At 51.9% G+C, this 25,177-nt stretch overlaps 5 protein-coding genes across 5 annotated transcripts; 3 read left to right on the top strand and 2 right to left on the bottom strand.

Annotated features, from left to right (window-relative positions):
• Positions 1-1,375: 1,375 nt before the first annotated feature.
• Positions 1,376-7,798, top strand: N0V89_009992 (uncharacterized protein; the record flags this gene model as incomplete). Its single annotated transcript, XM_056218737.1, has 13 exons — positions 1,376-1,487; positions 1,539-2,970; positions 3,021-3,714; positions 3,765-3,856; positions 3,906-4,482; positions 4,529-5,638; positions 5,690-6,271; positions 6,542-6,572; positions 6,618-6,723; positions 6,777-6,789; positions 6,836-7,583; positions 7,638-7,714; positions 7,772-7,798. The coding sequence occupies 13 exons, from the start codon at positions 1,376-1,378 to the stop codon at positions 7,796-7,798; spliced, it is 5,601 nt and encodes a 1,866-aa protein (XP_056068002.1).
• Positions 7,799-7,923: 125 nt separating this feature from the next.
• Positions 7,924-10,166, bottom strand: N0V89_009991 (uncharacterized protein; the record flags this gene model as incomplete). Its single annotated transcript, XM_056218736.1, has 3 exons — positions 7,924-8,793; positions 9,310-9,824; positions 9,875-10,166. The coding sequence occupies 3 exons, from the start codon at positions 10,164-10,166 to the stop codon at positions 7,924-7,926; spliced, it is 1,677 nt and encodes a 558-aa protein (XP_056068001.1).
• Positions 10,167-18,386: 8,220 nt separating this feature from the next.
• Positions 18,387-19,944, bottom strand: MSS1 (mitochondrial splicing system protein; the record flags this gene model as incomplete). Its single annotated transcript, XM_056218735.1, has 2 exons — positions 18,387-19,873; positions 19,935-19,944. 2 exons carry the CDS (start codon positions 19,942-19,944, stop codon positions 18,387-18,389), a joined length of 1,497 nt encoding a protein of 498 aa, XP_056068000.1.
• Positions 19,945-20,443: 499 nt separating this feature from the next.
• mak16 lies at positions 20,444-21,633 on the top strand (the record flags this gene model as incomplete). The annotated part of the gene is made up of 4 exons (XM_056218734.1): positions 20,444-20,529; positions 20,579-20,630; positions 20,690-20,911; positions 20,962-21,633. The coding sequence occupies 4 exons, from the start codon at positions 20,444-20,446 to the stop codon at positions 21,631-21,633; spliced, it is 1,032 nt and encodes a 343-aa protein (XP_056067999.1).
• Positions 21,634-22,350: 717 nt separating this feature from the next.
• N0V89_009988 (uncharacterized protein) lies at positions 22,351-23,076 on the top strand (the record flags this gene model as incomplete). The annotated part of the gene is made up of 1 exon (XM_056218733.1): positions 22,351-23,076. The coding sequence occupies one exon, from the start codon at positions 22,351-22,353 to the stop codon at positions 23,074-23,076; it is 726 nt and encodes a 241-aa protein (XP_056067998.1).
• Positions 23,077-25,177: the final 2,101 nt, after the last annotated feature.

Here is a 25,177-nt window from a genome sequence, read left to right as displayed (position 1 = left end):
GCTCTGCTTGTGCGCTGACAATTTTCAAGCAGCAACAAGCTATATAGCATTCAGATACGATGTAAGGCTCACACAGTTAGCTGCAGACATTCGGTAGATAGTCTTTACAAAACATAGATTGTGCAAAGGCTGTGTACGCATTACAAGCCATCGAACAGGTCAAAGAAGAAGACTGGAAACGCTGAAGTTGCGGACTGCTTGACCTCCTGACGCGTAAATGGCAATACGAGCAATGCGAGCCCACAAGATTCCACAAGGCGTAAAACGCGACAATGCGTGGTGCCACCAACCACCAGGAGGCACCTCGCGAGGCATTTTCGAGTCGCGAGATGAGTTGTCGAAGCTCATTGGATACAGTTACGAGATAGGTAATAGTTCGCAAGAACCGCGCTGTTTTCGACAAAGACAGCCCTGTGACGATCGTTCACCGGCGCCCAGAACAAGCGTGGTCAGTGCGGGGCAGGAGCGCACCGCTAGCACCTTTACGGCAACTTTCGCGCATAAAACATCCAACATACTATGGCTGGGATACTCATTTTGTATTCGGTTGCGGTGCATCCTAGAGAGATATGACATCGTGTCTTGTCCCCATAGGAAGTATCGGTCCATTTACCTGTGCTCCCACGCGCGATTTCGAAGACCACGATTCACGTCGACAATCACATACATGCAAAAGGATTAACCTCGGAAGGGTCACTTGGTTTAGCAAGACGAGCTTCCTGCTGATTGGCTCTACCGTAATGTCCACAAGAATCTTCGTCATTATAGCGACGGTGGCGCCTGGCATGTCGAGACCTTTGCTGGGCTGATCTGTCTCACGATTCGAATTCTGTCGATTGAAACAAAGAACAGAATTTTGCAAGGACCCCGATCTTGCTGGAGAGATCTGTGAATGTACGATGGGTAGACAAGTTGCCAATACATTTCAAGACATCTCTCGTTTTGTAGCCACCCATCGTCCTCGGTAATCAGACACTGAATCTGGACCTTGATGTGATCTTAGCTGTGTATAATGCCTAGCCGAGCTTCCCCTGCGGAGAACTTAGACCTGTGGAGACCACCGGAATCGAGGTCAAACATGAGTTCGGACACTCAAACACAGTTGTAAGCATAAGCCTCGCGCTGCGCTAACAGAAGCCCGGAATGATTCGGGCCTGATTGGCGGGTTAGAGTCTGGCACGTCTGGCTGCCGAAGCCCCACTCTCAGCACGTGACTGGGTTATGATTCGAGTAAGCGTGGCCTTAGCGCGGTCTTAGCGCTCGAAGTCGACACTCGAGGAATCGTGCGAACACAAGCAACACACGCCAAGTTAGACAGACTTCCTCAAACTATCGAAATACAGGACCCGCTTAATCTCTTTGGTGAGCGCGGTTGATGAACACCCCTGGAAATGGTGCGCCAGCTGTGGGTGCCCCAGATGTTGCTTATAAGCAGAAGCAATCCGAAACTGCGATGATGGATGGGCTTTCCAGCTCTAAGGTCACGGGTACGACAGATGACTTTATTTTGGTCTCACGACATACTGATATTTCCGCAGTCGAGTACCACGATCCGTCAGGCCTTTTTTCGCTGGTTCGGGAGCAGCTCGTCTCACGTCTACCCCTGAGGAATCTCCACTGGAAAGCACCAACCCGTCCATTGCGGTCGATTGATTCGTTGCACGTAGATCTCGTGCCAAGCGCCGACACCGCGTCACAGGCAGAGATAGCTGCATCTACGCCAACATCGACCACTACAGATCATGGTAAAGGAGCTTCCAAAGAGCGCCGTCATCAAATTCCCGGTCTGCGCCAAACTCCATACTTGAAGGTGTACATTCTACGATGCGATGATTCTGACACTTACAAGACTACTGCACGGAAGCAAGTTAGGGAATGGGTAAAGACACATACGCCGCCATCACAAAGTAGCTCTTCCGCAAGTAAGCAAGAAAATCATGACGCTTTTGAGTGGATGATCATCCACGTGGTCCTGCCGGACACTCCGGCAGCAAGTCAGCCTCGTGGTTCGGCAAGTACCGCCAGCGGCGAGAAGGAAAAGAGCAACCTTGCTTCTCGATTCACCAAAGGAACCACTACTCTCCTGGAGAAATTACGTGCGGACTTCGACACTGCTTCAAAGTCCGCTCCGGAGAGGGTCGCTCAGGTACGGCTGCAAAAGGATTCCGTTCCACCTCATATGCTCCCTCAGGCACCTGTGACAAGCCCACCAGTCACCGAAGGTCCACAGGAGCAGGAAAGAGCGTGGACTGACGTTATCGTCAAATTTAAACAGTTGATACTCCGATCCTTTGACCAACGTGTCGGGCAATACGAGGACGATATCCGAGAAAAGGACTCCCAGCGCTCGCTTCCAGGTTGGAACTTTTGCACCTTTTTTATATTGAAAGAGGGTCTTGCGAGAGGCTTCGAAAGTGTAGGCTTGGTAGAGGATGCACTACTTGGCTACGATGAACTGTCAGTTGGACTTGATACCGTGATCCGCGAGCAGGCGACGGAAGGTAGCACTGCTCAGGGTGGCGTTATTAGCGACTACTCCAAGGACCTGTTTGAACAGGCTTCAGCACTACTAGACTACTCAAGAAAAGAGCTCGACAACGAGAACGGACAGCAGCCCCAATTCCACGACGATTCGCCGATCAATGCAAACAAGAAAGACTATCGAGGTCAGATACTTTCTAACAATATCTCAGTGTTTGACTTCCGGACATACATCTTCGCACGTCAGATGTCTCTGCTATTGCGTTTAGGTAACTCCCAATCGGCGCGATCTGATTTAGCAACCAAACTACAGCCGCGCCTCAACGCAGATGGACTCCAACGGTCCGTGGACGATAGTAATGTCGGTATCAAGTCGGGAAGCTTGTCTGTTGATTCTGAAGATTTGTTTTCTCTAGCCGAACTTTGTTCACGAGCCCTGAATTTCATCACATTTGCTGGACGCTTGTTGCGAAGCGATCTATTGAATGGGTATGTAGGTCCCTTCCAATTGCTAAAATAGGGGACTGACAATGGAGTAGAGCGAAAGCTCATGAATCACCCTTTCCAGAGCAATTTCTGGACAACATTGTCCGGTCATGGACTTTCTCTGCGTTGGATCAGATTCTACGGGAGACGACTACGTCTTCGCTCCCATTCACAAAATACTTCGGCGATGCGGGCACTGGTTCTTCCAGCAAGACCTTGCCATTTGGCAAGAACGCGAAAGAGCAGAAGATCTCGTTGTCGGAGCCGAAGTCCATGATCCATCCGTCGCGATCGTCATCGCTCAATAATGGTAGACCCCAGTCTGTAGATGTTCCATATGCGCAAGCTCCCGCAAGCGCGCAGACGATATTCGAGAATGGACAGTACCAGGATCGATCTACGCCTCAACAGGAAAGCAGCTTGCCGCAGGTTAAGAACGGTCAGCAAGAACTCGCTGGTACTAGGGCACAATTGCTGGCTATTCAGAGGCGCATATTGGAACATGTAGGAAAGACACTGGGCTGGACTGTTGGATGGACTTCTGTTCTGCCAACACTAGAACCGAAAGAAGAATTCAACGATGTCGACCTAGATGACGATAAAGTCGACTCGAATGAAAAAGACAGCTCAGACGAAGAAGAACCTTCACCTGATAATGTGATCGCTCAAGAGTCCGTCGCTGGTGTATCCGCACCCACACTTAGGAATGCTATGTCAGGCATCGATAAATTTCGTCAATTCTATGAGGTAACCTCCATCCCTTCCGCACCTCAGAACAGCAGCTTACAAAATCCAAGACTCTAAGCGACCTGATCGTGAAACACTACATGGCAGCAGGTCAAACTAAGGCTAGTGAAAGCGTTCTTGGCGATCTAGCTGCCTTGCGGTTGTATGTTCCCCCATACGCCTGCGCCCAGCTTCCTACTAACACAGTCTAGCGAACTCGGCGATGTTGCGGCCGCTGCCATGTATTTCGGACGCATGGCTTCGACGTTTGGGGAATCTAGGTGGAACACCGTCGAAACAACCATGCTCAAGATGTACGCCCACTGCCTGAAGAAGCTGAACCGCAAAGACGAATTCGTACGAACACTATTGGACGTGCTGGCTAAGTCGGCTGCGAGCAAGCGAGCGATCCGTATTCACAAGATGGGGGGAAATTTAGCGGAGCGTTCTCCAATCCCACACGATTGGCTCAATGACGACCAAGTCAACACTTCTGGCATTTTCTCAGAGTTGGTCGAGTACTCGCAGCAGCTACCCTATGATGTCAATGTTCAGATGGCGAAGTACTTCAACGATATTGCAGTGGAACCTTACGTACGCCATTTCGATGACAAAGATGGTTTCCAATTGCGAATTCAATTTAGGCATCTCTTAGAAGATGAGATCGAGTTCGACCAAGCAAGGGTTCGCCTCGTAGATGCCACGGCGCAAGGCAAGGATATTTGGTTGGAAAGTACAGAAGCTGCGCAGGTCAAGAACGGTATTTGCCGAACATGGCTGAGCTCAAATGTGAGTACTGATCTTTTGTTCACTTGCCTCCTGCTAACCTTGCTAGATCAATACCACAGGCGCATATATCGTCGACAAGGTCATCTTGCAAACGAAGCGGATTGCATTTGTGCATGAGCCGTTTACCAAGGCCGAAGCGACAACTCCACTGGGTATCATCACTTCCGTCTCCGCCAGTTCACTCAAGTCTGCGAAGAAGAATCGCGTCCTATGTTTCCCACCCAAGGAAGCCTTCGAAGCACGGCTTTATCTATCTCATTTTATACACATCGACAAGCCCAGGTATATCGAGATCACGTGCTCAAGCGGTTGGAACACAATACAACGGACCGAGATACGTCTGAAGGCCGCATCAGCTGGCCTGCGACTGCGCACAGCCAACGCAATCACGACGTCAGGGAATGTTCAGATCATGGAGAAGCCCAATCCAGGAGTCATACGCACTGGAGAAATCGCCGCGAATACCACCGTGACCTTCCAGATTCCTTACGAGACCGAGACACTGCTACCTGATCTTACGGTAAAGTTGGAGATTGACTACTTCACTGAAAACGGCCAATTTCAATACTACTCGTCTTTCACGATACCAGTTGAGCTACCTCTAGATGTCAACGTTCACGATCACTTCAAGAACGCTTCTCTGTACTCTAAGTTCAACATCAAGACTGCGAGCCAGGTACCGCTGGAGATCACGGATGTATCGCTGGAAGGCTCAGGCGAATACGACGTCAGTGCACCAAAGAGACCAAAGGGTCCTTTCCAGGTCTTTCCGAAACAGCCTGTTGCTGTCACATACAAAGTTACCAAGAAGGGTGTTGAGGCTGGCGGACGTAGAAAGAGCCAGGTTGCGAACAACGGAAGTCTTGCCCTCTCCGTTGAATACCGTTGTCTGGATGAGGAGGTCTTAGAGCGAGTACGCGCACTGTTCGGGCATGCTGTAGAGAACGGCCCGGTCCATCGCTTGGCACGCCTGTTGATCAGCACATTTACGGACCGGTTTAGGCACCGGATCTTGCCTCCTCAATTCGAAAGGATCGCACTGTTGCAGCAGGTTGATATGGGACCGTATGACGAGATGGGCTGGGAAGAATGCATCGAAAGTCTACCGCAGACGGTTCGAGACGACACTCGCAGTTGGCTGCAGAAGTGGTACCAGGTAAATCATTGGAAGACTGTTTGATATCGAATGCTGCTAACCTTTCTGTAGAGTCACAGATCAATCCTTCTGGCAAAGACAGTGGGTTCTGAACCGCCCATCTCCGGTGCTACTCCACCTTCTCCCTACCCGCCTCGGCGCATGACCATCACCGTATCTATACCACAAACGCATATCCTGCACACAGCATCGTTATCGCTAGTATCAGAACAAAATCCATCGTCACACGGCTCAAGAATCGCCGTGGTGGGCCAACCTCTCATGGCCGAACTCAGCATCAAACACACCCGCCGCTGGTGCACCCAAAGCAGCCTTCTATCAGCCGCCAACCTCTCGAACCCTGACGACAGTATTGACTTTATCTACACGCTAGAAGCGAGTCCTGATACTTGGCTCGTTGCCGGCCAGCGACGCGCTCACTTTACAGCCAAGGAGGACGAGACGCAAAAGTTCTCCATTATGCTGATACCTTTGAGACCTGGCACGGCGCTACTTCCCAACGTGGATATCCACGCAAGAATCGCACCTAAGAGCGAAGATGACAAGAAGAAGGATGGAACAGGAGAAGAAGAGCCTCTGAATTGTGAAACGGACTTCCTGACGTATGGGGAGTGTGTTGTGGTAGTGCCAGATGTAAGGAGTAGTACCGTGGGGATAGGAGAGATGAGCTCGCCTAGGAGCGCAGTATGGCTTGAGGCGGAGAGTAGATAGCTCTACATATAATATCCAGGTAGTAAGGCATTAGCGGGGCAAGTGGAATTTTGCGTATTCTGTAATGTGGTGAATGCACATCCCGTCGAAAGAGAAAGAACGTGGGCGGGGTTGGCTCGTGCGCCCCCGCATTTCCGTTTGTTGCACGCGTCGACGCGTCTCGATTCCAATGCCGCCACGATGCGCTTTAAGGCACAGATACATAATATCCATACCTTCACGAGTAAGTATGCGACAGAAGAAGTATTGGTCAAGCTAACTGCTCCAGAACTTACGGCATCCCTCAATTCATTAGGTCCGCTCGCATGGCTCAAGCTCAGCGACGACCAGGTATGCTTCACCATCATACCGGAGCAAGGCACACAGGTGTGGGCGTGAGTTACCATGCTGTGATACCCTTGTGAAGGCACATGTTAATTATCCGCAGTGTGCTCTCCATTGTAAGCCCATCCACGCTTTCCGCTCGCTCGACCTAACCGTGAGAAGGATACCATCTTTGATACGTATGCCGTCCAATCCGCCGCCAACAATATCATCAATCTCGAAGTACCACTTGGTCCGCTCAATCGCGCTCTCAAGTCTGCGTTGAACGCCACGTCGGCTCAGATACGCCTTACAAAGAAGGACAACATACCATTGCTTGCCCTTACCATCTCCACGAGCTCGTCCAGCAATTCGTACTCTGGCTTCCCCACGGGTGGAAACCGCGATGACGATACAATGTTTGACGACCAGTTTGGCGGAAATAGAGAGACCATCATCACCCAAGAGGTGCCCGTCAGGGTGCTGGCCCCCGATACTGTGTCTGGTCTCCACGAACCGCAGACGCGCGAACCGGACGTCCACATCATCCTGCCTCCGCTGATGCAGCTTAAGAGCATTAGTGACAGATTCACAAAGCTAGCCCTGGCAGGGACCAGGACAAGCGCAGGTACTGCGGCGAGCAGGACAAGACTAGAAATGGCTGCCAACATGCACGGCTGCCTCAGGATCAGCATCAAGACTGATGCAATGAACATATCCTCTGTGTGGACCGATCTCGCAAATCCAGAACTGGACCCTGGTCAGGTGGCCAACGGCGACATCGGCATTGCAGAACACCCGAGTACGCGTATGAAGCTGCTGGGTAGTGCAGACGGCCGCAGCGAGGAAGGCTGGGCCTCAGTGCGGATAGATGGCAAGGATTGGGGGAAGGTCATGAGTGTTGGAAGGCTAGGTGGGAGGGTCATTGCTTGTGAGTACACGCCCACGCGATTTGTGTGCATTTCAACCAACTGACACGGAGCAGGCTTTTGTCATGAACATGCACTGATCCTATACGTGTATTTGCCGACTGACGGTGGCGAAGATGAGTCGGTTTTGACGGTACGTTGGCATACCATCCGAAGTTCACGCTCATAAATGTTGCTGACCGCATATCAGTACTACATCAGTTCGTACAGCGCTTGAGCTGTCCGATCGCGCCATGAACTCACGCCTTACGATTTTACGATATAGATACCAACTCACGCGAGACTTAAATTTGCGAGCCACGTAGTATCAATCTATCAAGATTCTGGGAAGGTATCCTTAATTCAGATAATTGTAATACTCTGCGTATCGTGGACCACAGGAACTTCATCCATACTCGCTCCTTCGCCACGAAGCATAGTCGCCTCTGGTGAGCACACTCCTAGTCCAAGTCGTGTGTACACCTGTTTGGACTTATCCTTACAGTCCAATACCAAGAACAACGCATTTCGACTTCCCTCCTCCATCCTAACACCCATCCAGAAGCAGTATACTACTCTGATACACTGTTTCGTGCCGATGTAGTCTTCCTGCTTCATATAAAATGGCAGCTTTTCGTCCATGTCTTCATTGTCTGGAAGATGATAGACTTCGGATGCGTCTCCTTCAAAAACTTTCTGAGACCAGCGCGGCTGTACGGTTCTCCATGCACGATTAAACTCGCCTTCGTCTGGCTCGTAATCCAACTCTACGTCGTACATCCCTTCCCGGCCTGGCGCAAACACAGTGGACCGAACAGCGTTAGAGGTATAAAGCATGCGCAATTTAGCCTCAACAAGTTTCCCGTGCAGTGTGACTGCGCCTCCCCAGAGTCTCATGAACTCTAGATCGTTGTCGTGTCGAAACGATACCTGTTCAACGATTGGGGGGCTGCCAGGAGCCTGCCCTACATATCGCGATGTTGGATACTTGATCGGTCCGGCCACCGACAGCCACGACCAAGACGGTCCTTCAGACGGCCCAGCCGGACGGACCCTCTTTTCTCTGGGACAGGCTCGCTGCCATGTCATGCCTGTAATGAGGCTCTCCTCCCAAAGCCCTGCGAGGTATGTCTTGTTCTTCAACCCACGTCGGAATTGCTTTGCCACGCCTGCAATGGCAGCTACTCGATCTGATGCGAACGTCAGATCCAAAGCAGTGTATTCTTCAATGAGCTGAACCCATCGAGAATGTAAGCCGTGGCTCCGATCACCGTTGGTAATTAGACAATTCGCGTGCTGAGGTTTGATGGGATGTGAAATCGGATTGCGACTCCCGCTTGACTGATAGTATCCACAGTGACAGTGCATTCTTTCATTGCATTCCCAGATCAGGTCGACAGACCCAAAGTGTATAATGCGTGGCGATAAGAGCCGTTCCTGGAGCACCCACCCCCTCGATAGGAGGGGCAACGTGTTGGACGTCCAATAACCTGGGGTTTTGTGTTCTGTGTCTTGCCTGACATAGACGACAGGTGAATCGTCGCTAGCACGGGCTACAAGTTGCTTGATTCTCTGCTCGTTTCCGTCGATCAAGATTTTGGTCTTACCATCTGTCACACAACCTCGCAGGTAAGGTGAAGGTTCGACGAAACAACCTTCGCGTCCGTTATTGGCAACAGTTGCCTGAGCCGGCGATTTCCAATCAGCAAGGTACGTTCGAGATATTACTTTCATAAGCATACAACATACCGCTAATGTAACAGCTGCATGCTCGTAGATACCCGCCATCTTTCCTGATTGCTCGAACCAGTCCTCTTTACTGTCTTGGATGATACATAGCGAGTCGATCCAGATAAACTCAATTCCTAATTTACGAGCGAAAACAATCGCGTCTTGGAACGTTTTCGGCAGTGTGGACCATTCAATGTTCTCTCGGAATAATTCGAGGTTGTCCTTCAATAGCCGGAGCGGCTGTTCGTCGCCCCAGCGGTGACTCAGGGCCGCATACGGTAAATCTTCGTTGCACGTTTCGTACAATTTCACGTCGGATTCATACCAATTCTCATCCGAACAGGCCTGTGCGGAATCGGCTCGACCAATCTTGACGATACGGTCAGGAAGTGCACCATGCGCATGCACATTGCACTTCCGATGCGATTCTTTACAAGCCTTGATCTTATCAGTCACCCAGGCAAGGGAAGCGTCGGAGCCTGTATTGACAACTCCTGGAACAAGGATACTGTTGTAATCGGTCTCGCTGACACCTAGATTGATTCAGACAAGCAGATATCAAGACATCTCCTTACACACATACCAGCCAAAGTACGGATAGCGAAAGCGGCCCAGCTTCTTACTGTCTCTTTTCTATTGGGATAGTCCGACTTGGACTTCCAGGTGATGTTCAATACAATACTTCCGCGTGGAGCCCATGGCATCAATGCCCCCCAGTCGATGGCAGGTATGATGAAAAACGAGCTAATAGCCTCTATATCGATTTCTTCCAGAATGCAGACGATGATACGGCAGTACTTGCAGGTGTGGGCAGACGCTTCAAGGTCTGAAATTGGACGTTCGATCCTCTCAATCTCGCCCTTCGCAGGAAACATGAGAGCATCGTGACAAATAGCGCATGTCATTTTGACGACTTAGGACGCGGGATGGCCCGTCACTTGGCTCACCAACAAAGAGGTTCGACGCAAATAGCGGGGTTGCGGACACAAAGAAGCATCGCCCCCAGCCCCCACTTCGACAACCTTCGCTTCCCGTGTCCATTTCCACCAAGCCCATCCCCAATCTATGTCCTCCACGAATGACAGGAGAACGTAGGGGTTCTCCCCACCCTTCGTCGACGAGGCGCATCTCGCACAATAAGCCCCTTTAGGGCAATGTCGGGGCCAAGAGCACGCTCGCTCGTGGGTACATCGCGAAGTAACAATGGGGCCAGATCTTTGGAAATAGAGGCCAGGGGTCACGCAGCAGGCATGCCCACTCGCGCCGCTACATTGGGTTCCTGTCCATTTACCATGCGCAGTTCGGCCTCCTAACAGCCAACCAGCGCGCACGTACGCCCTGCCAACGGTGTTTATCGCAGACGCCCATTGTGCATATAGCACGTCTGACTGGCCTATCACAGCTCGCTGCTGCCATTGCCCGGATTGGAAACCTTCTAGAAGGTTGGCTGTCAGCTGCTGACGGCCAAGGGCGCCTGGCGGTCCTCGAAGGGCGCAAGGCCGAAAAGCCAAGCTGATACAGGTTTGAGCACGGATGTCCACGGCATTGCGAGAGACTGGGGTACGTTCATGGAGGGTAGCTGGGGGCCATGAGAGAGATGGTATGTGCGGCCACGTTGTGATGTGCAGACATGCTGCGGCGCGTGCTCTGCTATGGGGGATGCCACGTGTAGGAGGATTAGGCAGCTGAGTTGTGTAGGAGACGGAATTGTCACGACCCGCGGATTGAGCCAGCAATCACGAGTTGCAATATTGGTGTACACGCGTCTCCGTCCAAGTTCGTGGTGGAGGCTTTTGTTGCTCGAATCGCGAGACCATTGCAACGATGCGCTGCGTCACCTATGCGCCCCTTTTCTTCGACCACATTGCCGGCCTCATCCGGTTTAAACTAATCACCAGTCACATGTGCGCAAACCGGTCAAACGCCCTGGAGTACCGTCGTGGCAAGAACACATCATACAGGTACCGAGTTTCATGTGCTGCGCCGTTACCTCACTGCACGATTGCGCGGTCAGACGGTTGCCTATCTCTCGCCTGTTCCCAGGGCTACGGACACCGGACCCCGAGCGCTGCACGTCGATGTTTGTTTGGGTCGTAGGGCTGTGGCTGGCTGCTGACTGTGTCTCAGAATCCTTGGAGTGTCGTTCATCCCACTTGTTGGACGACTGTCTATAATAAACGGTCTTGTAGTACAAAGACTCGTCATTCGGAGTTGCGGTCCGGTGGCATGTTCGTATGACTTTACAACTCTTGGTGCTATGTACTGGCTCAATTGGGGCATGTATTGCGAGTTTTGGGGTTGAGGCGTGCAGCGCAGTGGGCTGCGAATACCTGAGGCAATGAACCATGCATCCCTTACTGTAGTCACATCATTGGCATCAGAGCTTCTGACCGTGAACGGGCTTGTCCAGTGCCTTGTTGCGCATGCTGCATGCCTCGCGCTACAAGGACACAAGCACACGAAGCCAGTGGAGATGGAGACATGACCGTGCTCACTATTATGCTTATTTGAAACGTATGGAGAATCAGTGTTGCAAGCATGTGGCTGAAGACAAATGCTGCGGCTGCGCTAAGGGCGTGTAACGAGAGGCGCTTGTAGTGGATGAGGAGATGGAGGCCTGAAACGGCCGACTTCATGGAGGCGAGGTGAGGCGAGGCTGGAGAAGCCTGGGAGTAGCGTGAAACATGACATGGGAGATGATGTGGTTCGGGACGGGCCGTTGCGATGCTATGATATGAGGACTGAACATTGTTGTCATTGTGCATGATATTCAGGAGGTGTAGATATAGAGGCTCTGTGAGTTGTATTTTTAAACACTGAACCACTGCAATGAAGCTTGATCATGCCTCGAACATTCGCTTTTGTACCGTGGTCCTACGGTCTGAGCACAAAACGTCAATGTTGATTTCATGCAAAACTACAAGATGGGCTGCACCAACTGCATATTCAAATCTTAGTGATAGTGGGGAATAAAGCATTTTGCAAACTTTGCACTCTGTCCAATCGTGACGTAAAATATCTCGTTGAGACTCTATGTAAGGCCTTTAAGATGTTTGCAGTGGTCACTTTTCGAAGTTTGACGTTGAGAAGTGTTGCGCCTTTGAATCTCTACAATAGTACAGGCGACGCAACTTCGAAAGAAGGCCTCGCTTTCAAAAGCTCAGATCTAAAGCAACAAAGAACGCAGAGGCTCCGTTGTGGTTGCCTTGGTCGTATGGGCCATGACCAGCTCGTCCGGTTCATCAGATACAGCGTTTGTTCGATGCGATGCGTGAACAAGCGTAGTATCCAATAGTTACCCTACGTAACAAGAACCTACCTCAATGTTCCTCGACGAAATGCCCAACCTAGATACCTATGAACTCCACACCTTCATTCGTCCAGCAAACCGTCCCAAGGCCACCACCTCCTCGACCAGTCAAAAACCCCCAAGAGCTCCTGCAAAACAACACTCAGCCTCGCGCCATACCAACCATCTCTCAAGCACAGCCCTTCCCCAATTGTGCAAGCCTCTCTACAAGTGCACACACTACGCAAACCACTCCGCTCCGTATGGGGCGACCCCGTGCGCGGCCCTCGGCTTCGCCTACTCGAGCAAAACGACGGTTCCCTAAAAGAAGAAAACCTCGCAGATCGGCGGCACTACAGCGCCGATCATCAGCCTTGCCCGCGATTACGTCTGACGGACGAGCCTCCGACGCGCCGTGCCTGTGACGCATCTCGCGCGCCGAGAGCCGACTCGGAGGCTCCGCGTCTGCGCATCGTTGCTTCTTGCGTCGAAACACTGCGGGAAAAGGGTCATAGGGCCAGCTGCGGGTTTGTTTTCCTTGCGCGGTGGAATATTGCGAGAATGGCACGGGCGAATGCTGTATGGATGGTATGTATGTGGCTTGCTGGGATGCAAGGGGGAGATGCAGGGACTGCGGGAGGGTGTGGAGAGATGCGATGGATAGGGCGTCTCGTGTATCGATGAAGAGGGTGCAGTGCAGTGCAAGGCAAGGCAACGAGGCGCGTGACAGACGATGCCTTGCCATTGACGCCGGTGAGGCGCCTTTTCGTGAAGGCATTTGCTGCTTGGAGTACGAGCGCAGAGTTGGGACTCAGTCATTGCCCTCTTCGACTCATTGCGTCGTATTCTTGATTGAGTCAATACTTGGCTCTATGGAAAGAGAGGCAATCGACGAGAACATTCTCCCGCGTCACCTTGCACAGCGTCTTTGCTGTGATCTTTTCGTTTCATCCCGCACGGTAGTGGGCATCATTGGTGCAGGCAACCGAATCGCCTTGATGCACGGGCATGGCGAGTGGAAGCTCAAGCGAAGCCGGCGGACGATGGATCGAACACCTGTTCGTAAACCAACCACCTACGCTAGCCTAGGCTAGCGCTCTATCTGCTCCGACAACAGGAGCTGGTCACGTACCCGCAGAGGCATGTCGGCGAGAACGACGCGCGCCCTATCTGAACGGAACAGAAAAAGCAAAGAACCGGAGACCGGAGGAAGGCGTGAAGGAGATTGAGGGGATTGCGGAATTAGCACGGCGCGGCGGAAGGCGCAACTCACCATTCATGCTGGCGCGAGATCACGAGGATAGAATGACTGCTTCCAGGGCCGCGTTTCCGATCGACGAGAACATGCGGGATGCGTCTGCATGAAGCCCTTGCATTTCCCCGTGTGCTGCCGGTGTTGATGCCGTCACTGTTGATTTCAAAGACGTGACAAAGAGGTGAGCACTGTGAGATACCCAGAACGCACCCGCGATGAGCATAGAGGTAGACCAAAGAGGAATGCAGTTGGACCCCAAAATAACCCTCATCCGCACCACACCTGTTACAAAGCGCACAAATAAGTCCCCTTTGGCGTTAGCAACGTGTGCTTATGCAGCCGAATATCTCGAGAATCCGCGAATCAGAGTAGTGCAGCTGAAGGGTGGTGTGCCAATTGACGGAGCTTGACTTGATTTGGCAAATGGCTGAGATGATTGCTGCGGCGCAGCCAAGCTTGGAAGCGTCAGCCCTACAATGCTAGGGTCTAAGCGCGGCTATCGCGTCTACGAGCATCGGAGGTGGGCCTTATTTTAGCATCTGGTGTGGTATCACAAGCTGAGAATCGACATGGTGGTTGGGATTCGTGTCAGGAGTGATTTGGTTCCTGCAGATGAAGCCTTGGTACCGGATCACGCCGTGGAATCAAAGGTGCGCACCGGAGGAGCGGGTAATGGCGCCAGAGGTAAGGAATGGGGCGGACGGCTGTATCCTGTGCCTCAAATGGGGTAGTGAAATCGGAGGAGGACTCGGCTGTGGAGCAGTCATGTTTCAAAACTTGTACCTGCCACACCATGTTCATCGTATCAATTCACTTCAGCCTTGCTTTTCCCAAGCACTGCGATATTGAATCGATATACCATTGCCTCGGGCTCTCGTCTTCACGAGAATACGGCATGTGTTTGCGCAATGCAGGGGAAATGCGCCGTATTACGTCTTGATACGGACAATTTCCTTGCTCTCGGAGTCGAAGTCGTCCAAACATAGACGTAATCGATACTGTCCACTGTGTCGGGACGGGGAATATGCGCAAGGCTCGTGGCATGGGGTCGCGCAAACGAGGCTCAATCCCGACGCGGGACGATCTGGTATCGATTGCGCTCTGCAGACGTAATCCTCGTGGTCATGACTGATGTGAGAGCGACTTGGTATATTTCCGCAGTGCTCTGTCCCCGGCCAAGGTTGATGATGCGGGCCCCTGCCGTTGCGCGTGCGCACGCAGAGGGAAGTGGGCAGTTCGTGGATTCGAGGATTAGGAACCCGCTTCGGTCCACGTCGCAACATGGATTCTTACCGGTACTGACATCGGAGGATTGATTGGATGGTGTTGATATGAGCTCGCAGAGGCATATTGAGATTATTTTCGGACGCGTAACGTGAAGTCACGATATTTGCTCGCGTTCGCTGCCTTGTTCTTCCACGAAGAGTCCTCCCATACGCCTTGATACCGGTGAAGCGCAAATACCACGGGGCCTCGATGTTCCGTTCAGCAGCTATTGTCTCCTTCATCGTGTGGAATGCTGCGCAAACACGGAGTCGCAGCAGGAACAGTGCTAGCTCGTATTCCAGCGGCCGCCTTCCCGCTCTTGTACAATGTTCTGTTGGAACGAACTGCGCACTGGCGTAGACGACGCCGTTGACAGCTGAGAGGGCTCCGCTCGTGCCCACGACTTGGCTGCTGAAGATGGGTCCTATGCGATGCTACTAGCCGTTCGCACTTCGGCTCGTTCTAGACAGCGCCTTCAAGTCCAATCGTCCGGCAGCCGTTCCGTCGTCGGGCGCGCTGGCGTGGGCGAGGCGTGCTCGGTGCCTTGCTCTGTCGACAGCTCCGCCCTGCGCTGTATTCCGCCATGGCTGAAACTGCAACTTGAGCATCATAATTCGCCGACTTGTGACATGTTGCAGAGCGAAGCTTGTGTCCCTGGCAGCCCGCTGCAACCTCGTACTGTGCTAGCCTGTAGATAGCATTGCACGCGTTGCGCACATGTTCGGTTCCCCTCGCCGCGTAAGCCCCTGCATCCACGGCATCCGTCGCGATCTTGACAAATGCGTCGCACGGCGATAATTGGAATCGCCAGTGCTCGCCTGAAGGTACTTTCAATACGCGCATTCGTCCATAGACTGGCTCGCCGCCGTAGTGCCCGACGACGATCAACGGCGCGCCCGTGGGCTTCCTGTGGCTAGTTTGTGACGAGAGAAAGGATACAATGGTGCTGCCAGTGTAACGGGCGGGATGGCTGAACGCCGCCCATCTCAGCGGTCCCTATTCGCGGTTCCTGCGGGTGCTGGTGGGTGGATGATGCGTGGTATGACTGTACCTCGCATATGCGCGTGCGGCGAATCACGACGGCCAGCGCGCTTGCGAGTGAACGGAGGGAGGATACCCCGGCTCGACTCGACACCCCACGCTTTCCGACCCGTTCGCGATGGGATCGCGAGCATTGGTGTTGGGGTACGTGGAGCGTCGGGTGGTGTCTGCCTGGTCTCCTGGTGGTCCCTCTGCTGCCACCCTTTCACCGTGGACCAGCCCCTAGCACATGAGTGTCGAATAACTCGTATTTTCATCGATTTTGACGCGGGTTTGTGAACGATGCAGTCCATCCCCATGCGGATGCGCTCTTACAGGGTCCGATGCTGCGATGGGCCCTCAGCCAGACGGGCGACGTGCGGCTCCCACATCCCTGCTCGTACACTGCCACGCCCCCATCCCTGCTGCCACGCTCCCCTCGACACCCAGGAATAGTCATGAGCATCAGTGCGCCCAAGTCCACTACCACGGCCATTTTCTCTTCCCGCTAACGCACCTCTGCGCAACGGCAGCCAAGCCCCTGCCCGAGCGCCCCGTCGCAGTGCCTAGCAAGGTCAGGGTCGCTGATGACTAGATGCCTGACAGTGGCTTGCAGCTCGCGAACGTATCGTTGGTGCTTTCCCGCCCGTCCATATGGTTTGTATATAAAAGAAGCCTGGCAGGGCACATGGGGGTCAAGGCAACTCAGTCTCAGTCACAAGCATAATCCAAACGCCTCTTTTTTACCTAATCTTCCGTCTTCAGTCGAGCGTTTCGTTTGTAATCACCTTCAAGCCTGTCTTTCAGTCATCACATCCAACTTCTCGACACTTCCACTGCACATTACCCTTTCACAACTCACCATCAACGCTTACCAATACCCTTCAAATACCACTCGTTGATATCCAACACATCGTCACCACCAACTTCTATCCGAACCCACTTCAACCATCACCGCTTTCCACACAGTCACCCACATCTTAAACACATCACCGCATCAATGGGTCGTGGCGGTTACAACTAAACTTTCGACGAACCTTTCCATTCTCTGAGTCAACTACCTCAGAGGCCACCAACAAGCTGCTGCAACACCCTCATCTTCACATCCAACCAACCACATATCAAACCAGCACCACCGTGACAATGGCCGGACGAGGTGGCTACAACTAAGCCCCCAGCGGCAAACGCTGCTCGCACCAAACCTGCGAACTCTCGAAGCATATTTCGACACCGAACCAAACATGGCTTATTCCCGGCCTCCGCAGGCCAGCAAGACGCTCCGCAAGAAGCGCGTCGAACGATGGCGCTAACAGCACCACCACTCCACACATTTCCTTGCTTCTGCCTGGCTTCGGCCGTGTATTCTACTCTCCTATCCGTCTTTCCTTGTCCTCTTGTACTTGTATTACTGTCCGCATAGCAAGCATTGCGATGGGTGTTTCGGTCTGTCTCTTTCCTTTGTCTGCTTTCAGTCGTTTTCTCGGTAGCATTTGAGCGTGGGAGTTTGATACAATGGGATGTACACGATAACGGTATGGTATGACGGATAACGGATCACGGATTACGGGCTACGGTCGAACTGTTCGACGTATGCAGGCATTTGGGGCGGCGTTTATATAGACGGACGAATCTCGCTCTTCGGTGAGCAGCGCTGGCGGCTATCTGGGATTCTTTAGATTTGTTTTCGGCGTTTCTTGCTTTTTCAATTTGAGATCTCCTTATTATTCTTTTATCTCGTCTCTTCTATCGCTTCGGTGTCTCCTACTTTGGTCGATCTGGCTGCGCCGGGACCAGTCTACCTACCCTGGTGGTAGCTTTGCGGAATCTACTCATTAAATTTGTCTGAAACGCGTGCGCAGTGACTTTCACCCAAGAATTTTTTAAAAGGAATCATCACTGTTCGCCTGCTATTTTCCAACGCAGAACCTGTTGTGGTAAAAAGTTAGCTTCAATAATCCTCGTCAATGATCACCGTCCCAATGCATGCAGCAACGGCACGCGGAATGTGGAGCCGAGACTCCTTCAGGAGGGCGGGACCGAGTCAGTGCCTGCGCCGCAACATCTCCCGCGAATGTCTCACATCGAACGTCATCCACCATAACTGAAGTGGCTTGGACGCACGTGCGAATCCGCGAGGACGGTGGCAAGGCCTGCTTGGGGCGAGAAGCGAGGCTCCCAATATTCATGGTAAGACATCGCGGTCCCAAGTATGGACCGACCTGCGAGTGCTACGCAATTTGACATATAGGAAGAAACCGAATGGACTTACTTCTCGAAAACGACACCTAGAACTTCTTCCACGTCACCGCCTTCGCCACGTCCAGTGATCCTAGACAGTGTATCCGCAGCTAGACGGAGTGACTCTGCAGCAACGACAATGTCAACTGATTCGGAACCTTCGTCACCTTCTGCTGTATCATCCGAATGATCTTGCGAAGGATTCTGCACGGCGTCTAGGAAGGATTCGAGATGCGATAGGCATTCCGACAGCAAGGCCCGCTGCCGCTCAGTTGCACCCAGTGATTCCTGCCAGATTGACGGATCAGGATCTGCTTCAGGAACGAGGGCAGCTGTCATTTCGGCAAATGTATTCAACAAGCCGTGAAGGAAGACCTGTATGCGACCGGGATCTTTAAGGTCTCCACGAGTTGATTGCTTGGCGTCCCAGCAAGAGACGAAGAATATTCGCTCAGTAGGAATTCTGAGGGAAGTATGAACCTTGGTTTTCCAACCTTTCGCCAGCTGTGGGTCGTCCAACTTGTCGACCTTGTTGATCGCAACAACGACGTTGACATTAAGATTGACGCATTGCTTCGTGGTTTCCGCAACTTCTGGGTCCATCTCGGCTGTGGCGTCTTGGACGACAATCAGGACATCGGACTGGAGGGCACGCTGTTTTGCTCGCTTGATGCCTTCCTGCTCAATAGCCCCTACTACCTCTGTGCCCACCAGACCAGCCTTTCTCAAGCCAGCCATGTCACCAATCTTGACGAGCCATCCGCCTAGATCGACTCCGACTTCGACAACATCCCGAGTCGTCCCCGCCTCTTGGGAGACTATTGCAGCTTCGCGGCCAACAATGCGATTGAGCAGGCTGCTCTTCCCCGCATTCGGCGCCCCCAAAAGTGCGACACTGATGCCGCTGCGCAAAAGCTCACCTCGGACCGCATTAGCCACATGAGCTTCTATGAGAATGGATAAGCTTTGGACCTGACTCGCCACAGATGCGCAAAGGGTTGCAGGCGACTCGTCGAAGTGCTGGTCCTCGGAGAAGTCAATCAAAGCCTCTAGCTCTCCACGCGCCTGTAGTAAAAGTGTTCGCCAATGCTCGTACCGCGCCGCGAGTGTCGACGTTGTCCCGCGCACGGAAAGCATGCGCTGTTGCTCGGTCGTAGCAGACAGAGTTTCACCCAGCGATTCGATCTGTGGGAGGTCCATGCGGTTGTTCGCAAAGGCGCGACGAGTAAATTCGCCAGGCTCGGCATACCTAATAATACTGGCAGCTTCCTTGACGCCGGTTGCAGACCCAGCACATTGTGGTATAGCAGCAAGTACTGCGCGGACGATAGCAGGTCCTCCGTGCACGTGCAATTCGAGTACGTCTTCTCCGGTGACGGTGTTCGGCGCAGGAAAGTATAGGACAAGGGCACCGGAGTCGAGCAAGGTAGAAGTAGATGGCGGCGCGTTGGGAGCGTACAGTTTCCGCAGAGTCGCAAAACGTGGTTTTGGTAACGGCTTATCCGGGCAGATACCTTGATAGACCTAGCCACCTAGTCAGAACAAGCAATCGCTACTGGTTCGTGGTCTTCATACCTGCTTGCATGCCGGTCCTGAGACCCGGATTACAGCAATGGCTGCTCTTCCGGAAGCTGTAGATAGGGCATATATAGTCGGTTCATCTGTGATCGGATGGTAAGATTGGAGGGATCGTTGTTGCGTATAGCTCAAGGAGCGCCGTAAATTTCCATTGAAGCCATCGCAGGGAATACATACTCCTGTGCACGGCTGTTTTGAATACACAGTGGCGCAAGGCAATTCGACAGCTATTTCGTACTGGATGAATGGCTCGTATCGAAAGGATGGGAGCTCTCATCACGAGAGCGACTTGACGATGACATTTTGGTGTTGAATGGAGCGTCGATGGTCGATTCCCCACCGCTTGGACCCACCTGCCGCTCACTAGCGTGCCAAGATTTCGAAACTTTTGGATGTTGCCCGCAAAAAAATAACAATCACCTCCGAGTCTGCGGGTTCGACAACCGCCGTGCAAGCAAGATCACGGATTCTCGTCCACATCATACGCGCTATACCACGCTTTCATAATGGCGAGTGACGACCTCGTCTGGAGTGTCATCGGCACCGATTTCTGCAGCTTCAAGCTCAAGACCACAAAAGATCAAGTCTTCTGGTATGCATTACTTTTGTGAACATGCCCTCAGTACGCTAACGAGAGGAAGTCGCAATGAGCACAACGTATCGGGTTTCTGTTCGAGACAGTTCTGTCCTTTGGTACGCTTGACTGCCCCCTCGCCGTCTTCGTCTTACCTGCAACTAACACGACTGCGAAGGCGAACTCGAGATACGCCACAATTCGATCTGACCCGGCAACTGGAGCACTATATCTGTATATTAAGGAAATTGAGAGAGCCCACACCCCAAATAAGTGGTGGGAGCGGATCAAGCTTCCTAGGGACTATACGAAAGCTTTAAGCCTTGTGGATGAGCACTTGCAATATTTCCCGAAGGTCCTGCTCCATAAATGCAAGCAACGTCTTACCAGATTGACTCAGGTACGCAGACTACTCGCTCTCCTGCTATCCCCTACTTACTCTGTTCTTAGGTCAATCTTCGCATCAAAAAGCTTGCGAAGGAAGAAGAGCGTCTTGGAGAGAGGCTAGTCCCGCGTCTGGCGCCTAAGGTCTGGAGGAGGGAAGAGGGCCGAGAACGCAAGGCACTCGCAGCTGCCAAGGTCGAGCGTGCGATAGAACGGGTTCTTATCGACCGCCTACGCTCCGGTGCATACGGCGATCGCCCGCTCAACGTCGAACCAAATGTGTGGAAGCGCGTTATGAAAGGATTGGAGAAGGAAGGCGCGCAGCGGGACGAAGATCTGGACGACGGTGTTGAGGACGAGGACGAAGTTGAAAACGAATACGAAATGGAGAATGGTGCGGCTGATGTTGAGTATGTGAGCGATATTGAGGGAGAGTCCGATGATGATCTCGAAGACTTCGAAGACTGGGTCGGCGGTGACAGTCCGGATGAAGCATCTGACGACGATGAAGATGAGGACGAGGATGAGGAAGGCATTCCAAGCGAGGACGATGATGACCAGGCGGAAGATGATACAGAGGCGCTCAAGAAGACCCTTGCGAATCTCAAGCGCAAGCGACCAGCTGGCGAGCCGCCGAAGCCGAAGAAGAAGCCGGCCAAGGACGGGAAAGGTCCCCGACGCGAGATCGAATACGAGATCGAAAGGGAGCCCGCCGCAAGGGAGCTGTTGCGCGCATAGAGGGGGACTCATTAGCATGTTTATGGCGTTCATTGATTGCAAAGTTGGAATATACCACACGGCCTTGTCTCAAAGCTGGCACAGTTTCTGATGACCTTACGCAATTAGAAATTACATCTTTTTGTTGATCTTCATTTACGGAACCGCCCCACGAAACCATTCTAGCAAACATTCTCAATTACCAGATTCCTCCTTGAATACAGCAGTACAATTTCGTCACCTAAAGTCAGTCCACACGCAACCCTATGATGTCCCAATATAGGCACTATAGCAGTCCATGGCATTCAAGCGTTGAACGAGTATCCTTTCAATAGATCTAGTGGTCTAGCTCTACGTGCACAGTGCAATCTCGTAGCTATACTATCCGCTTTTTGTGCCTAGCGTGTGGCTCTTAATACCCTCTCAACCTAGCATAAAGGTTGTTGCTTTACCGTGTACACCAAGCGCGAATATGTCGCTATCGAAGAGAAGCATTACTCCCCCCAGTCCTGCATGAATACGTACCATGAAGGGGTTCGATGCTCTGCGACCTACACTTCGAAACAATGTAGCTCTTGTAGGTGGTCGAAGAAATTCCAGTTTACGGAAGACTACCTGCATGTGTGACGTCAACTTGCGTCAACCACAGAACCTACCTAGGCACAGTTGTATAATGTCCACCACCATCAACCTTGTAGCACATCCCCACTCCTAAATCGACTACTCGAAATATACGACATGGCACAATCAGCTTCTTTCGACGTCATCGGGACATGTTTCGATTTCAACGTTCCTATCGAAGCCATCCACACACGCCTTGGCCCCAAACTTTCCACCGCAAACACTGATCCAAAGACATTATTCTTCAGCTGGTTCTACGCCGCTCAACGCGACTTCACATATGTGTCCCTCGCAGGCGCTTACAAACCCATCGCCGAAATTCTAAGATTGACGTTCAAGCGTGCATGCCGTATTGTGGACCTGCCTGCCGATGCAGTAAGCGATGAGGATGTTGCTGCGATCATGAAGGCATTCAAGGCTATGACCCCACGTGAGGGTTTGAAGGAGTGTTTTGATGGGTTGAGGGAAGTAGGCTGGGATGTTTATGGCGTTACGAATGGAGGCCTCGAGACGAGTTTGGCGTACTATCATAACGCTGGTATCGACCTTGATGAGAAGCATCTCCTGTCGTGTGATTATTTGCAGATTGCGAAGCCGGATGTTAAGGTTTATGAGAATGCGCAAAATCATCTTTCGAAACAAGGTCTGGGCACCAAAGATGATGGGAGGAGGTGGTTTGTTGCTGCGCATGCATGGGATTTGATCTCTGCGAGGAAGGCAGGTTTTAAGACAGCGTATCTGGACTTTGAGGAACATGACCCGGTGACTGAGGTTTTTGGGGAGTTTGACTTGTATGCGGACAGTATGGAGGATCTTTTGGGGAAATTGAAACAAGTCAGTTAGGTAGAGGCGAGCTTGATCGATAAATGCTTGATGGTCACTAATAGGGCGGGGGTGAGTGAGTATAATTGAGGCAACCTCTAATACATGCGATAGGATCATGCTCCAAGGTGCGGTGAAGTCAAACTAATTGCACGCTGACTCGATCGATCTTCTCCTGGCAGCTCTGCCCCCAAACCGCAAAGCAGCAGATTCCCACGTACCGACAGCCACTGAGCGTCTGTAATAGTGGAAATTGCCCTTTTGTATGCACGGTCTTTGTGACAGGCTCTGAACCAGGCCTCACTATGATGCCAAAAAATGGGCGACCTCTGTAAGGCCAGTAGATGGAATTAGCAGGACCTTGAGGGGGTACAACTAATACGTCTCCAGGCTGAGTGCCGCGGCAGACTCCTATGGCATCTCTTTTGCCACGGATCCCTACGATATCGTATGCGTCCCAAACGTCTTCTAAAACGGCCATTGTGGCGCGTTGAAGATTGTGTTTCGAATCAACATCAGTAGGTGGTTGGTACTGAGGTTGACTCCACGGACCTATAATTGAGAGGATGGAAAGTAAAGCCTCTCTCCAATATCTTGATCCCTGACCTGACACTCCTTCTTGACGCATCTTCTCTTCAAAGCGGTCCGTAGGTAGCCCGTGCGGGCGGAGAAAAAAGGACAATAACACCTCCGAAAGCATACGTATTCTGCCTTCGTCCCAGGAAATGTTTGCCCATTCATGTCGAGTACCTGCACTGTTCAGGTAACCCGCATAGTAACCTTCAAACACCACTGTTCGCGTGGCTGAATCATAGGAGATTTTGCTCTCGGCGAAGTTGTTCAAGCTTAACAGGACGTGATTGTTATCGGGCAAAATGACTGTAGATTTTCGAGCATTGTTCCAGTCAGGTACCCACGACGGGTACGGTACACCTTGGGGGTTCTTTCCCGACAGCGAACCAAAATGTGCGAGATGAAGCCATATGGACTTTTTGTCTTCTTGAAAATAGAATCCTGCTACTCGGGTAAACGTTTCGCTCCAATGTTCGGAGTAGGTCACTGAAGTTATATCTTTTGCATCCTGAGCCAGACCATAGAGCGCGAAAATCCTATCCTGCTCCTCGGAGCATTGCGACTCATGGAATTTCCACAGAAGGGCCAGTAGCTTATGATTCCTGGAATCTTGAATTGAGAGTATCGTACTTAGAGCGGTGCTGACCCTAGGCTCGTTGACAATTAATCCCTGGCCGATAGCTTTCTGTAGACCTCTGGCACCCTCAATGAACCATTGCCATGATAGTTTGTGTGGCCCACAATGCATAGTTATGTGGTGCCCGAGAGCAAGTTCCTGTAAGATCCAACGTCTTTCAAAGTAAGGTCGAATGAAGAAATCACTGATGAGGTGTTCCCAGGACGAACCACATATAGACTCAATAACGAAACGAGCCTCTCCCATTGTGGGTGATGTTTTGTTTTTGAGACCTGTCGCCATCCACTTCAACGCAGTGAACAGCTGGTCAACATTTTGAAGTTCATTCGAATTACCAACCCAAGCGTGTATCTTCACCGCTTGTGCGTATATCCCGCCCATCAATTGTACCTGAACCTGCTTTTCGCGGTCGTTGTGTTGGTCCAGACATATGGCATCGATCCACAAATACCGCTGCTTTTTTGGACTTCGTAAATGGCGTAACAGAACATCAACATTATGGGTAATTGATAAAACATGGTTCTCGTCCACGAGAAGTTGGTGCGTGGGCGTTGGATCACCCCAGCGGTAGGAGACTGCTTCGTAGAAGTTTGGAGTTCCTGCACCGAGTAGAAGATGCTCTCGATCGACATGTGCCAAATATGCTTTCAGAGTGTCATCTTGATTCTCCGCTGCATGTAGGCACAGGATCCGAATTGTTCTCGAGGTTTCCAATGGTCGATAATCGTAGGGGGAAAATGCAATGGTCATAATCGTGGATCGGGCAGCATCTGAGCCTATAGACGTACATCGATCGTTACCGGCTACACTAGTAAGAGAGTCGCGAATCTTCTTACCGAAACGCGAGCTGGTGTTACACCAAAAGTGTAGCCGAAATGATATGTATCAGTTGCTGAGATGCCCCTCACGCTA

Source organism: Didymosphaeria variabile (genome assembly GCF_027946475.1).
Source record: "Didymosphaeria variabile strain IMI 356815 chromosome Unknown scaffold_7, whole genome shotgun sequence".
Taxonomy (NCBI): domain Eukaryota; kingdom Fungi; phylum Ascomycota; class Dothideomycetes; order Pleosporales; family Didymosphaeriaceae; genus Didymosphaeria; species Didymosphaeria variabile.
The sequence above is the reverse complement of the archived record's forward strand: the minus strand, read 5'-3'. Positions and strand labels throughout refer to the sequence as shown.